The sequence below is a fragment of the Canis lupus genome, chromosome 30, assembly GCF_011100685.1.
Source record: "Canis lupus familiaris isolate Mischka breed German Shepherd chromosome 30, alternate assembly UU_Cfam_GSD_1.0, whole genome shotgun sequence".
In the NCBI taxonomy this organism is placed as follows: domain Eukaryota; kingdom Metazoa; phylum Chordata; class Mammalia; order Carnivora; family Canidae; genus Canis; species Canis lupus.
This window is the reverse complement of record NC_049251.1, coordinates 15111789-15128042: the sequence shown is the minus strand read 5'-3', so window position 1 is coordinate 15128042 and position 16254 is coordinate 15111789. Positions and strand designations below refer to the sequence as shown.

Genomic DNA, 16254 nt, shown 5'->3' with positions numbered 1-16254 from the left:
TGAGTTACCTCACTCAGCAGTGAGAAAAGTGATCCCCCAAGAAGCATCTCCAGGCAGACCTTTTAGTGCACGACCCTGTGAACTTTGTGACTGTTGCCTTTAGGAATTGGCCACTTATGGCTGACACCATCTTTTGATCAGTTGCAACAATCAGCCACAATGAAATATGCACCAATTTGTGAGCTGAGAACTTTTTGTTTAGTTGCTTTGGGATTTTTGTTTTTCTTTAGCTAAAGAAATAAATAGACTCAATATTCATTTATGAGTGTTTTGTCTACACTGAGTTTTTGAAGGAATATATTGATCCCTGAAGTAGATATTGGTAACTTCACTGATCACAATAAATTAATGATTAGCACATCAGCAAAATAACCAAGGCATGAAATTATTATATATTATTGTTTACCTAACAATAACCTTTCAAAGGTATGAAATGTTTTTCTTTTAAATAGATTAATTTGTAAGACATTGTTCCCACTATTAGACAGTTTCCATGTTGGTGACATTGATAGATGGCCTATTTAGGAATTCAAAGACATATTATTAATGTTTGTTAATTGTACTTTGTACTTCCTAAGGCACTCAGTTCAGTCTTATCTTGTATGCTTCTACATAGGCTCCAGGATATTTTAGGCATGACAGACATAGTTTCTCTGCCTGAAGAACTATTCATTTTGGAACAGAGAGGGTAGGGGCAGGTTTCAGGGGTGAGAATCTAGCATATAATTATTTAAAATATATAACTACAGTATAGCATTTGTAGGGTTTTGAAAGGTATGTCTAGAATTGTGTTGGTAGGTTGAAAGGTGGTTGGAGTTAATTGAGGAGGAGGATTACCACTATAGCGGGATATGAAATTATATATTAAAAAGGAAAGATGGAAGAGCATGTATAAAGATAGAAGAAGCATTTGGATTTAGCATGTATGTCATGGAGGAGAGGTGAATGCATGAATGAGGGCTGAAATGATGAGGGGAAGGAGTGGGGTGGGAGGGTTGAAGTTGAAGGTGTAGGTGAAGATGAGAGTAGGCTGATAAGACCTACCTGGCAGAGATACGAAGCTAATAGTGAGATGTTTCATATCTTAGGGAGGGTGAAGGTCTATGCCTGGAATGTAGGAGAACAGAGCTAAGCATGATGAACACGAAAAGGTTAGGGTTGGCTACATTGTTCTAATGAAATAGAGAGGATGGAGGAAGCCAGGAAGAAAAAGAATGTAGTATCAGGCAAGCAGTGAAACACCAAGGGGTTGGCCTGAGGGTCAGTGGAAAGAGGTGGGTGAGGGATGGGCTAACTGGGTGATGGGCCCTAAGGAATGCACTTGTGATGAGCACTACATGTTATATATAAGTGATGGACCACTGAATTCTATACCTGAAACCAATTTTACTATATAGGTTAACTAGGACTTAAATAAAAACTTGAAATTAAGAAAAAATAAAGAACAAAGGCTTTTTTGTTAATGGAATTAGAGAATTTAAGAGGAATCTCAGCAGTGGGATGAAATAAAACTAGTGATTCCTCTTAGCAAGTGGGAAACATTAAGTCTTAGCTCAGAGAGGTTTCTGCTGAGCGTACCTGGATGATGGGGCTGAGCACCCTTGTTCTGGACTCCTAGGTCTCCAGGCTGATCTTGATATTTGTGTTTTACCTCTCTGCATATTTGCCTGTCTTCTTCCAAGAGCAAATACTGTGTCTTAGTCATCATCAAAACCAGGAAAGAGTTTATTTATAATTGCATGGTTAGAGTATTTCATTTTACTTTTTTAAAAAAGATTTTATTTATTTATTTGAGGGGGGCTGTGAGGGGAGAGGGACAGTCAGACTTCCCACTGAGCGTGGAGCTCGACTCAGGGCTTGACGCAGGGCTTGATCCCAGGACCTTGAGATCACAACCTGAGCCGAAGTCAGATGCTTAACCAACTAAGCCACCCAGGCCCCCCTATTATTTTACTTTTTAAGAAATGTTTCACTGTAGAACACTTTTAGATTTACAAAAAATCAGGAGGATAACACTTCATGAAGTAGGTTGGAGAGGTTGGCTGGCTTATGCTTTCAAAGTTGGAGACCAGAATTGTCCGAGTCCCAGCCAGTGTTGACCCAGACAATCCAGAAATGGGTTGCTAGGTCTGAAGAGCCCCCACTAAACCTTGAGACTATGGAAGCCGTTTTTATTACCAGGACTTGAAGTTTCATTACCTGAGATGTTGTGAATGTTGTGACTGACAGATGGGCTGGAGTAGTAGTCACATGTGGTATTCAAATCACTGCTAGTAGATGTGTCATCTCCCTCTAGCAAAAAGGCCAGAATAAAGGCATCCAAGTAAGGGGAGGAGCTCTTGCAAAGTTTACTGGAGTAGTGGCAGATCCCCTCCTCAGATAGTACTCATACTGTTTCATTTATTTTTTTTCTTTTTACCTTGATAAAAAAAAAAAAAAATCTTTCAAAAAAACTATTAGAGCCAGGGTGTATTGTTCACAATATATATAGCTCATTTATGTGTTATCGTTTCTTTCATGATCTTTCACATTTTTTTGACAGTGAAAATTATGATTTTTAAAAAGTGGAACAGTGGGATATTAGGATATTACCTTGAGGCATGTTACATGGACAGTTGGGTACCCTTTATATTGTAGGGTGTATGCCTTTGATACCCCTCCACACTAATACTTTAGAGGACTAAGTCATCATCCCCCACACCCCCATTGCAGTTGAAAAAAGCAAGCAACTCATGCATGGAGTAGGGTCAGCCTCATTAACCTTTATCTTCTTGCCCAGGGATTTAATCACTTCACATGTATATGAAATAAGAGTCCCCTGAATTTGTTTTTATTACCCAGTCTTGTCTGAAAGGGAATTTGAATTTGGGATAGGAAGGAGAAAGGCTATCTTGCCTATAAGAGAGGCCAGACTTGCAGAAGTGGATTCTGGCTAAGGAATGTGGACACACTACAGACATCTTGCACAGAGGCCAGTTCCTGCAGTGATGTGGTCAGACATGGTAAAGCCCAGCTGTTTGCTCCACTGAGAGGGGCTTTGCTAGCCCACACACTCTCTGAGTGCTGTGTCTGAACTGAACTGGATCCGAATATGTAGCCTGCTGAGGCTCACCTACTCCCCACAGAGATTGGAGGTGGGTTGTTGTAGAGCGCTGTATTCAAAGCAATTGGTAAGAGAAGTTACAGATAGAGACTTAGCAATTAAAACAGTATGATATTCAGTGGTGAAGTGGACTCTAAATGCATTTTCCTGTTTCCCCCCTGAACTATTACAGTATCGGTAAAAACTATTTATGCTTAGTTGTTGGTTTATTGATGGACATTCTGTGGCTTTTGTTACTCATACCGTCATGAATGCCATTGGGTGGAATACCATCTTGCCCCTAAATGCATCTCTTTGCCTTAGCATAGGGATTGAAAGAGTGTACTCTGGTGTCAGGCTTCCTGAGTTCAAATCCCTTTTCTTTATTTCTAAGCTGTGGGACCTTGGCTGGTTTGTTTAACCTTCCTAAGTCATAGTTTTCTTAGTGTTAAAGACAATAATAATAGAACTTACCTCAAAGGGTTGCTATGAGGGTGAAATAAAGTAATATATCTTTAGCACTTAGCATAAAGTTCTTCTGTCTTTAAGCTCTACTTTTAATTTGCCAAATGCTGCTGCCACTTGTACTAAGCTTTAACCCTCAGCTTTTTTTCGTGGTGGGTTGGTGGGTATGACTGATGAAGTGAAAAGGAAGAGAAAGTTAAGAGTGCTACACTTTCATTTACACACACACAAAAACTTCATTAAAGGTTTATCTTCTTTGTTAATGTTTTTTTTTTGTGCTGAAACCTTAGAATAAAATCTTTTATAATGGAAATAATCCAACATGTCCACCTTAGACTTTACATATTTTTGTGCTCTCCAGCTTAAATAAGACATTCATTTATTTCTAGAATTAGAGTTGTTGTTTTTTTTTCTGTGTATAAGTAGAATAAACGCTACCCAGTTTGTTTGAATGAGTGCTGTTAGTTTGCAGTTTTCAAGACCAAAGTTAGCAGAGGAAAAATCTCATGTCTTTCTACTACCTTGCATTAAGCCATATAACCTAGTAGTATTTAGGGTGTTAAAGAATGAATAACTATGATATAAAACAGTCATTGTTTGAGGAGGTTGGTTGAAACAATTGAAATTAAATCACATATTACTACAAAGGATAAAATGATTACACTTAAAAAAGATCAGGACCTTCAAACAAAATAAATCACAATTAGACATTATGTAGAATTTTAAGTAATGCAATGAAGTGCAAATGTGATCACTAATGAAACGGAACAGTAGGGACACCTGGGTGGCTCAGCAGTTGAGCATCTGCCTTTGGCTCAGGGCATGATCCCGAGATCTGGGATCGATTCCCACATCTGGCTCCCTGCGAGGAGCCTATTTCTCTCTCTGCCTATGTCTCTCTGTCTCTCTTTCTTCTCTGTGTGTCTCTCATGAATAAATAAATAGATCTTAAAAAAAAAAAGAAACAAACAAAAAAAAAGAAACTGAACAGTAAATGAACAAAACAGTTCATACAATGAAGCAGAAAGTTCCCTATTTATGAGCGATGTTTATACTTTTAAAGTAAAGTTACTTCTTTAAATAAAAGAGGATGATCAAGTATGACAGCATGAATTAAAAAAATGAGCAGTTAGGAATGAGTATTAGGTGAGAATGCAAAAGAATTGTCTTCATTTCCCCAGATTCTCATCTTTTGAGGCAACCAATTTTAGCCATTTCTGGTTTCAGTTCTTCTTATGCTTACCTTCATGACACCATGTACTGTGCCTGTACCTCTATTTCTAGATTTAAACAGTACCCATTGCCTCCTTGCCATGAAAGCTAGGAATGTAGCTCACTTAGATATCGATACCTTTCTCTCTTTTCCTTCCCACTTTTTTGTAATAATAGTATGACTTTCAGTTATTGGTTATTTTAAAACCTATAATATACTTAAACTGCTATTTCGCGGATCAACTACTTTTTCTCCAAACCTTTCTTCCCAATTCATTTCCTGACTTATGACAGCTATAGTATTACTTTTACAAGTGCAGGTTTAAAACATTTACATTTTGTTTTGCAGTCATTGTAAATCATAACATCTTCCATGGTTTGTCTGTAGGTTGATTGTAAACATTGAAGAAACGATGAGGATTGTTTATATTATTGTGATTTTTCAAACACCTTGGAAAATAGTTTGAATATTTTGTTTTGTAGGACTGAAATTATTGATTCTGGCCTCTTTTTTCTTAGCCTTTTCCATGTCATACGTGTTATTGCTTCATAAATACACTCATTCTTGTCAGACAGTATGTCCTGATTTTTGTTTGGAAACATAGTTACTCTGACCGCAGGACACCTACAAAGGCTCAGAGGTCCTCTGAAGCTATTCCAGGATATGGTTTGGGATTGGACTGGATCCAGTGGAGTTGTTGTAATGAGCTGTTAGTGGGGAAGATTTGGGGTGGTTGACTCTGGCTTGGATTATCATTTTCAATATAGGGAACTTTTGTGGAGTTTGGAAGGTTCAATTGTTCCCCCGACCCTAGCTCCCTATCCTGACTTCTTGCCTCACTCCCCTTTCCAAGATTCTGAGTTGCCCCCAGAAGTTTTGGGTACTCTGAACTGAAGTTTGGGGCACTGTTTGTCACAGGAGGGGCGCAAGATTGAGAGCCACTGGCTTAGAATTTGTGATAAGCTCTCTCTTCCTTAACCTCTTATAGTTCCTTTGGTTGAGTCGCTAATTTAGGTGAGCAGATAATGCTGTGTTGCATTCTTGTCCATATTTCATCTGATACACACATGATGTGGCCAAGGGAGACATTTCATTATCTCCATGTGTGGAGACTCAGAGCCCCTAGTTTCGGACATGTAGTAAACCGCTCTATCCCATTATTCTCTGGCTAGCTTTGGAGACATCCAGGGCTATTGGGAATGGATTTAGGGCTCTTTCCCAGATTCTTTTAACTTTCTTCCTCCTTCTCATTCTACCTTGACATCAGTCAGTCTGAAGTATGCATTTTGCCCTGCAGTGTTCTAGGTCCCCTGGGGCTGTAAGATGAGTGCAGGACCAGGCAAAGACTTTACCTTGATTCCCAGTCCTGCTTATGCTTGAAGTAGTGAGTTCAGAGGAGGTGCAGGAGGCTTCTGTACTGTTACACGTGGTCTGCACACACAAGTGCGCCGCAGCCAGAAGTGCATTTAAGTTACACAGTTGTTTCTAAAGGGTTACGTGAATGGGACTCAGGATTTATAACACCAGGCCTTGGAACAACTACTGTTTATGAAATTGATTGCAAAACATTTGACCTTATTATTCTACAGCCCTCAAGCTTGAGGAAGTAGCATCAATGTTTAGGCCCTTGGATGTGGCATAGTGAAATGAATGGTTTCTTTGGGGTCACTGTGTGTTCAATCCTATGCCTCAGTGTCTAAGAACTAGTATAGAACTAGCTAGATCCTTACCCAGTTACTCCCTTAAATTGTTAAATATGGATCCTCTGGACTCTGCATGGAGGCTTTCCACCAAGAAACCTGATGAAATATCTGTATACAAGAAACCCAAAGTTACATTGACTTTATTTTTCTGTAACTGCCGGTATCAACTATTGTGTTTCCAAACTTTGGCTAAGGAAATATTTACATTTTTTGGCTTTTATTTTTTCTGACTAATGTCAGAGTTTGTATTCCCGTAATTCTGGTGAAAGGAAGAATATGGTCACATTTTAGGGGTGAGTTGGGTCATAGAAAAAAATATACACAGCTTTAATGAGTAGAAATTTCAAACTTTGTATGCAGGTTTTATGATGACCTTTCTCAGCTAGATTGGTAGGAATTTTATTGTTTAAATTAGACTCATATAGCCCCATAGATTTTTATATCTGTTCCTTGTGATAGGATGTACTGCATTTGGTATCTCTGGTTTTTATTTTTCTGAGGTATGCATAGGTGATATTAAGGGATATCCTTGTTGGTATCATTATGTTAAAGAGTCCCAAACTACGAAACCAGTATGAGTTTACCTTTTTTTTTTTTTTTTCCATCAAAAATTCGTCCTGTTCTTGTAACTCAGAGACTTTTTCCCCCCTTTTATTGGTCATATATATATTTTTAAGTCTGGAATTCTTGTGATTGGATTTTTTTTTTTTCAGACCCAATGTCTGTGGATCACGTTATAATGCTTACTGTTGCCCTGGATGGAAAACCTTACCTGGTGGAAATCAATGTATTGTCCGTAAGTAAATAGATGATCTGTCATTCTTCATGTTTTTTTGTTGTTTTGGTTGCATGGTGATTCTTAGTACTTGTTTCTTTGTAACTGTATACTATTAACATGTTTATAGCAGAGTCTTCCAGCTCTAAGATTTTCCTACTTCCTCTGAATCAAGATTGGGAAATACACTAATTTGGTCAAACCACTGTTATACTTCAGTTCAGTGGCTTCTTTTAGAAGATTTCTGATTTACAGGGAATAGAGCCACAGGGATATTTAGCTCCAGGGTAAGTCACTTGGCTGTGTAGACGTGTAATCACTTTTGATGGGATTTTGAAAAAAGAATACCATGTTACTGCTTTTCTTATTGTAATTTCTAACTGGGCTGGCCTCCCACAAGCTTACCCAAACCTTGTACATTGAATTTTGGTGGTCGAGACCAAAGACAGACCTAACTCATAGAGGGGAAAGGAAGTGGATAGAACATCAGCTGCAGATGAGTGGAAAGCTGAGGGAAGAGCTCAGATGGTACTGGAGATTCCTCTACTGATGCTGCTGCCGCAGTGAACCTCCAGATTCTCATCATATCCCACAAATCGGGAGTGACAGACCACATGCCAGAAAAAGTACTATTTAATGGAGATACTAAATCAAATTGGTTATGGTTTCTGTCCTGTGTGAACTTTTACTGTCATCATACCTATGAAGTAATTTCCAGTTTTCAGAAAATTCTGTCAGTGTAATGGGGGAATTTTAGAGCTGAAAAGACGTTAAGGAATCAGTTACTCCCCTTTCTTTCTTGGCCTAGAGTGGTCTGTGTAGAAGAACAGAATATTTCAACCATGTTCTTCTGGTGACCTGACAAAGTTAATCCCTTTCCCAGTTCTTGATTTTGACCAAAAGCATCTTGCTCATTTGGCACATCATGCTTTATTGAAGGATCAAAACTGAATCACTAAGAGAGACGTATAATGGTGTTTGTTTTCTAAATGAACTTGACAACAGAACCCTTTCCCTGGTGCTCTGTAGTATCTCTGAGAAATATTGTCTTCAGGTATTTAAGTAAACGTTTATAGGATCCTTTGACGGTTTATTTCTTAATAGTTTTCAATCTCTATCCTAAGTTTTTTTGACGTTTCAGTGCACTTTCTATCAAGTGTATTATTTTTAGCCTTGTACATCTCATTTGCCTCTTGCAGGGTTATGCAAGCAGGCATTTGTGGAAGGGATCATGCTTTTGAGTATAAAAAGTAGTGGCCAAATCTTAGTCTGCTAATATATATAAATTATTTGCCATTTAAACTTATTTTTCTAGCCACCAGCAGAGCATTTGGTATATACTGTATAAGTCTCTCAGTGGCATGAAAGTGTTTATATTTCTCTAAAGAGTGAACAGCTTATTGACTGTAGAATCAGTGCTTTTGTCATGGATTTCAGACTCCTCTCAGACTGTTGATGTAATTGAGAATGGAACTTAAACCTAGGGTAAAAGCTGCTCCATAGATTATATGTTCCCAGTGGGCAGGATCTGATATAGAGAATTAGTCTGAGTAGGGGCTAATATTTTTAGAAAAATTATTAGGCAGTAACCATTTATAATAAAATAGGCCCCCAAGAATACTGCTACAATTTTTATATTATTACATCTTAAAGTTAATAGAAAAACAAAATGCTCCTAGGCATTAATTATATTTAAATGCAGGACTTCTGTTTGTTTTGTTTTCTCTAGATAGTATGTCCTGGGCTTTTGATAGATTGGGTGCTGTGTGGAATAAGCCGAGGGAGGTTGAGGACCGCTGATACGAATAAGGGAGTTACTGCATTTTACATCCAGAACTTATTTGGTCCAACACATTTGTTTTGTAAATGCATAAACCTGAGACCTAAGGTCACATAAGTCATGATGGCAAAATTAATGAGAAAGCTGAGAGTCTAGATTTCCTCATTTGAGGACTGGGTTCCAGTAAAGCACCATGCTCTGAAGCCATGTACTAACAGACCTCTGGTTTTATTCACAGCCATTTGCCGGCATTCCTGTGGGGATGGATTTTGTTCTAGGCCAAATATGTGCACTTGCCCATCTGGTCAGATATCTCCTTCCTGTGGCTCCAGATCCAGTGAGTATAACATGTTATTATATATAATATTATTTTATGTGGTTATGCCCTATTTTCTCCTAAATTTGCTTTTGGCTTTTCTCTTGCCTGCAATATTTTTTTTTTTTTTTTCACTAGAACATCTGCCTTCTCTGTTCTGCCCAAAATACTTGGAATGGCTTTCTTCAATCTGGCCTCCCATTTTCCTTCTTCACTCTTTACAAGGAAATACCCATGGGACATAGTTACTATGAGTAATATAGGGATTATGACCTCCTTTGTAGGTATTGCCTTATTTATCTTTGTATCTCCAATGTAAACACTGTAAAAGATGCTCAATGGAATGACTGTTTAATGAACATTTTAAACAGTTTAAGACGGCTCAAGAAAACTAGGCATTTTTCCTTATGGTACTGAAATATGAGTCTGATTAAATACTTTTTAAAAACTGAAGACCCCTGCCTTTGCAAGAAGAAAATGTGAGAAGTCATTTATGGCAGTTCTGTGATTTTTCATGAAGCACAAATCTATTTTCCCTTTCACAATTTTACCACTTCATTCTGCGAAGCCAAATAAATGCCCACAGTTCATTCTCCAGAGCCTTTGCTTGCTTGTTATATTCGTTTTTTACACTTTTTTGGGGAAGGGGGGTTTATTCTTTAAATGTGGGGTACTCAGCAGTGAATTAGGGGAAATGCAGTGGTTGGGGACAAGGTGAGTCATTATTGGTCATTAAAAAAGTTGAAGGTTATGCCTATATAAACAGCCCCTCAACACCTGACCATTACCAAAGCAAAAAACTTAGGTTCCTTTTCCATTTCCCATTTCCTATGAGAAAATGAGTTCTCCTTAGAGTGTGTTCTGTGTCTGACAAGGTTTTTGGCAAAAGTATTATGGAATAAATTCATTCTCTTTTGTCTGTTGCAGGTAGAAATTTCAGTGTGGTCAAGGTTCATTACCTGTTAAGAGTCCTAGTATTTAGCTGTGGATCTCATGAGCTGATTAACAAGATAGGGCAAGTGGTCAGAATAGACCCTCTTGGTGTGTGCTAACATACCTTGGCATTCATGGGTGAACACTGGTAACTCTGCCTTAGAGGTCTATAAAACCTCTCTGGCGGGGACCATGCCAGGTCTGAATGCAGGGCAAGCTGGAAGTGCTGGAGGGTTGGTGGCCCTAGAAGCATCTGTTAGTGACAGACAGAGAGTGTTGGATATGTGCCCCAGCTTCCCTGCTTCTCAGTTTTCAGAACTATGAAGTGTGTTCTCAGCTGTCTCTTGGAGTTCCCTAGTGGCTTGAGCCCCAGCTGCCCCCATTGGTAATAGGCTTGATCATGTAGTGAGCATCTTGACCATCTTTCTTGTCTCACCTCCTCACTCTCCTACCAGTGTTTCCTGAAGTTACTTCTAAAACAGACTACTTGCCCTTAAATTCTTGTCTCAGAATCTGCTTCTGGTGGAAACCAAACAAACACAGCCTACTACTCCTTCGGAGTCTAGATATCAAGTTGGGAACAGACCCCATTGCTAGATTGGCCCTTGGACCAGCCAACAACAGTGTATTCCTCTGGCAGGGATAAAATGTAGCTGGATGATAAAACTAGGTATCCAGCTGGGAAGGTCTTCAGTATGATAGTGTGAGGTGCTGCTGACTTGTCTGTCTAGTAAAAAAAAAAAAAATCACAAGATGGAAAGATAGGATGTTAATAAGTTGGTCCTAGTAGATTTCAAGCTGGCCTCAAATGGGAGTGTAGCAGGTGGTCCTGTGGACCAGATTTAGGTTAGAGACTGACGTCCAAGACTTATGGATGATGTTCTCTGAAGAGGTTTAGGTCTACCTATGATACCTGGACTTTGGACCTGAGTAGCTTGTGGCTAAGAGTGTGTGAAGAGGGCAATTTGGTATCATCAGGATCTTTGAGGCATTTGGAGACTTTAAAATCATTGGCTTGAATTCTACTTGAATTAATGTTGTCTAAACATCTTATAAAATTAAAGATGGCAGAGTATTTTAAATTAAGGGTAGCAGTGATAATCAGAATTCATTTCTGGTCTTTTGAAATGTTGCTCTAAGGAATAGCTATACTATCCTCTAGAACTTCCTGGCCACGGTGTAGTTGACAATAAATATGGAGAGATCCCTTTGCTAACTTTCCTGCTAGTAGGAGGATAACTCAGCACAGCAAAATGTTTGCATTGATTACCTGTGGTTCCACCAAAAGGGGGCAAATTTAGATCATTTCACCAATAATTCCCATGAGAAATTTTATACTTGTTATATGATAGGGATTGAGGAGGCCTGGGAAAGTTATGGGTCCTCTGAGGCCTTAATTTTTTCATTTGAAAATGAAAAGAATGAAAGGAGGGTTGTTCTTTCAAGTTGTTTTCTGCTTTTGAGTGTCCTGGGACTCTGGGAATAGGAAATGATCTCTTAGTGGCCTGAAGGGGAGATTGCATTTCCAGGAGGTCCTAACTGCCAGCCAGCAATTCCTTTGGACACTAGGAAGACAGGGCTCCTCTTAACCTCTTGGACCTCTTGGCACTGGTCATAGGGGCACCAGAGCAAAAAAAGATTGGCTAGCCAGAGTCAGATAAATGGGTTTTCTGGACTTTTTGTGTTTTTTTTTTTTTTTTTTTTTTTTTAAGAGAGAGAGCAGGGAGGAGGGGCAGAGGAAGACAGGGAGAGAGACTCTTAAGCAGGCTCCATGTGGAGTCTGACAACAGGGCTCGATCTGACCAACTTGAGGTCATGACCTGAGCTGAAACCAAGAGTTGGATGCTTAACTGACTGAGCCACCCAAGTGCCCCTCATGTATATGTTTTTATATAAACATAAGTCTTCATTTCTCTGAGATAAATGCTTAGTAATGGAATTGCTGGGTTGTATGATAGTTGCATGTTTAGTTTTTCAAGAAACTACCAGGCTGTGTTTGGAGTGGCTGTACCATTTTATAATCTCATTAGCAATATATGAATGATCTAGTTTCTCTGCATCCTTACCAGGTTTTGGTGTTGTCACATTTTTAATTTGAGCTATTCTGATACGTATGTAATTATGTCTCATTGTGATTTTAATTTGCATTTTTGGCCTGATTTATGATGCTGAACATCTTTGATTGTGCTTATTTGCCACCTGTGTATCTTCCTCAGTGAAATGTGTCTTTATGTCTTTTGCCCAGATTATAATTGGATTATTTGCTATTTTGAGAGTTCTTTGTATATTCTAACTACTTGCCCTTTGTCAGAAATATGATTTGCAAACATTTTCTCCCATCTGTAATTTGTTCTTTCATGTTCTTAGTTTTTTATAGAGCAAATATTTTAAAATTTGATGAAAATACAGTTTTTCAATTTTTCCTTTAATGGTTCATGCTTTTAGTATTAACTCTAAGAGCTCTTTCCCTAGCGCTGGATCCTGAAGATTTTCTCCAGTTTTTTTTTAAAAAAAAGTTATATAGTTTTATATTCTAAATATATATTATTAACTCTAAGAGCTCTTTCCCTAGCGCTGGATCCTGAAGATTTTCTCCAGTTTTTTTTTAAAAAAAAGTTATATAGTTTTATATTCTAAATATATACCTGTGATTTATGTTGAGATACTTTTTTTAAATGGGGTGTGAGGTTGAGATCGAGGTTCCTTCAGTGCTTATAGTTGTCCAGCACCATCTGTTTTCGAAAAGGTTATCCTTCCCCATCGAATTGCTTTTGCACCTTTATCAAAAATTATATTTGTTTAGGTCTATGTCTGGGTCTTCATTTCATTCTGTTGATCCATGTGTCTATCCCTTCTCCGATACCATTCAGTCTTGATTACTGAAGCTTTATGAAAAGTCTTGAAAATTGAGTAAACTAATTCCTCTCACTTTGTTCTTCTTTGTCGAAATCATTTTAGCTATTCTAGTTCTTTTGCAATTCCATGTACATTTTAGATTAATTCTCTCTCTCCCTCTCCCTCTCTCTCTCTTCCTATATATATATAACTTTCTAGGATTTTGATAGGAACTACAGTAAGCCTGTAAGTCATTTTGGGGTAGTATTAACATCGTTCCTTTGTGGAATCTCTTACAGTTTGAAAACAAATGATCATTTTCAGTTTATTTCAACTCAGTGAGATTTGGGGGTGCTTTTATTCCCAATATAAATCCAAGCTCTAAGGGAGAAGGCTAGGGGAGCAGCTCTAGACCAGTGTGTGAGCAAGTTTGAGCAGGTTTGGGACAACCACATGCTGAAAATGGGAGGGCACTCAGGATAGGAAGGAGGTGCTATCGCTAATCCAAAAGAAGTGACCCTTGGAAAGGTTTTTCAGGGAAGTGTGGAATTTATATGAACAGGGAGGAGAGGAATGGGTGGGACCTGCTCAGACTAGAAATAGTTTAGTCCTTTGCTTTCTAGTCTGTTCTAAAGTGCCTTTATCACTGCTATCATTTAACCTTTCTCTGATTTTTTTTTTTCCAGCTATTACTAGGGTTTTGTTTTTGCTTTTGTTTTAGGTACTTTAGTAGAAGTTGCTCTTCTGAGTGGCGTGTCTTTCGACACCACAAGACGTTTATGCACGTAGGGGAAAATCTCATTGCTGTTGTCTCTCTGAATGAAAATTACTTTTGTCCTGCAGTGACTCTGCCTTTGTGTACCTGTCTCAGGTGTAAAGTCCAGGAATTAGTCTTACTCTCTAACTGGTCTGTCTGTGCTTTTCCTAGCCTAAGTTAAAATCACGTGCTTGCCATATAGATGCTTATTTGCAAATTGCTCTTGATGTTCTTTCTGTCACTTGTGCTTGGTAAGATAATGGCAGGTCTCCAGAATCCTTCCCAACCTAATGCATCCCAAAGAAAATGATTACCCTAGCCCAGCATTTCTCTCATTCCCATAGCATGCTCAAATTGTTATCTTCTGGTTGGTGATCTTATGAACTAATTTGTACTGGGCTATCACCTAAAGTGAATTTCTTCTGGTACATGGCAAAAAGAGGGGATTTAGTCATTTATTTATTGAATGACTAAAATGATTGACCAAATCTGGGAAAAAAAAACCCTATAATTTGTTTAGGATCCTATATAGATACAGGTAAATGGCAACATTTCCTGCTAATTCTAGGATGTTGAGTCTTACTTGAAACCCTTTGAGGCTGTATTCTCATTTTCAAGGGGAAGTCCTCATTGGATCTTGGCTTTCATGGTTATCTGCTTGTAGCAGCTTGGACACTGACACTTGAACTCCCCTAGTATCATCAGTTTCTGGTAAAATCTTAATGCAGATTGAATTTAGGTATATATTCTGACTTAAGGTATTTAGAACATGTAACAAGTTTACAGCATTTTTACGGGTTTAAGTAGAGCTTTGGCTTTTTCTAGAGATATAGTACTTGGTCTTATAATTGCCAGACATCTGGGATGCTTGTTCAAAGCACTGTAAATTTGAATGTGCATCAATGGCAGAAAATAAAAAACTAAAACCAATTTATGTACATATGGTCTCTAAATTGTTCTCCAATGAAGCTACATGTCTAGTTCCTTTATTTCTTCATAGAAATCCAGTGTGATTATTCTAAAGAAATATGTTTCTCCCCTGAACATCTAAGACTCACAAAGAATGTGAAGTTTCTTTGGCAAACATATTTATGGCAAAGCAGATGGTTAAGATCCAATTATCTCTTGTTACGTCTGATCCCCCAGCTCAGAGATTCATAGTTCATTGGTTTATTGAGACCACTGGACTAACTATGCTTTACAGTTTCACGAGTCTGACCAAGGGTTTTATTTTTTAAAGGAGACATGGTATTTTATGCTGGAAAAGGTTTACCTGAAAGAGTAGGAAAAAAAAAAAAAACTGTAGCAGAGTGATTTTTATTATATTGTATTTAAATGTAAACTTATCATTTTTCCTGAAAGAATTCATTCTATTTTTCAATTTGAACAAATAATGTAAAGTTACTATTTGAACTACTGTTAGCTTTTTATCTCAAAGTAGCTAAATGGCTTTGTTGCTCATGTGGGAATGGAAATTAGCTCTTGGCATGAACCACTTTAATTGAAATCAGTTTGTGGGTTGAGTTCCTATGCTGCTTGACACATGACATCATTTCCTGTGCTTTTCCCAATCCTCACTGTTTTTCTAAGATAGGATGAAGCTAAGTTTAACTTCAAATTTTAAAGCAACTATACACCTTTTCCTGACCTACTTAGAATATTATCCAAATTTTCACCAAATCATTCCTTTTGTATATTTGTAGATAGTTTTTTAATTCAAAAGCATTTTGGCTGAGACATTTTAATGGAATCATAGGAGCCTAAAATAACTGTTTTAATCAGTTTCCTGGGTTGCTTGACTTATATAACAATGTTCCAACAAAGGAATTATTTCTGCTTTTATACATAGGGAAGTGTAGATAAAATATTTTTAATAGCAACCTACTTACAGCTGTATAATAGCTTAGGACATAATGGGCAATTTCTCAGTCTTAGTGTTTGAGGATAGCTTTCAATGTCATTATCTGGTGGTGTGAGTTAAGTAAGTGGAGATTACCTTAGTAGAGTTTTGCGCCACACCTGCAAGTAGGCAAGGTACTACTCTAGGCACTTGAGGGTATAATTAATAACCACGATGCTATTCACTCTAATGAAGCTTTTAGACAAATGGGTTGGGAATAGGAGAAATAACTAAATAAAATAGGCTAGGTTATATAATAGACATTTCAAAAGAGAAGCATAAAGTACTCTGGAGTCAGAGAAAAGAGGGCTCATATCTAGTGGGAGAAGGAAGAGAAAACAGAAATCAGAAAAAAAGAAAAGAAGATACATTTGCGGTGGGTCTTAGAGATAGGTAGGGTTTCAGTATTTGTTAACAACTGTGTGTATGGTATGTTGGGGATTAAGGGTTAGGGATAAAGAGACAGACCAGTTAAAGAGGAGATTCCATGAGGAG

The 16254-nt window shown here is 38.0% G+C and overlaps 1 protein-coding gene across 1 annotated transcript in view; it reads left to right on the top strand.

The window, feature by feature from the left end:
• Window positions 1-16254, top strand: part of FBN1 (fibrillin 1) — a 223186-nt gene that overhangs the window by 20262 nt on the left and 186670 nt on the right. The window contains 2 exon segments of the mRNA NM_001287085.1: window positions 7177-7259; window positions 9257-9355. Coding sequence (NP_001274014.1) covers window positions 7177-7259; window positions 9257-9355 — 182 coding nt within the window.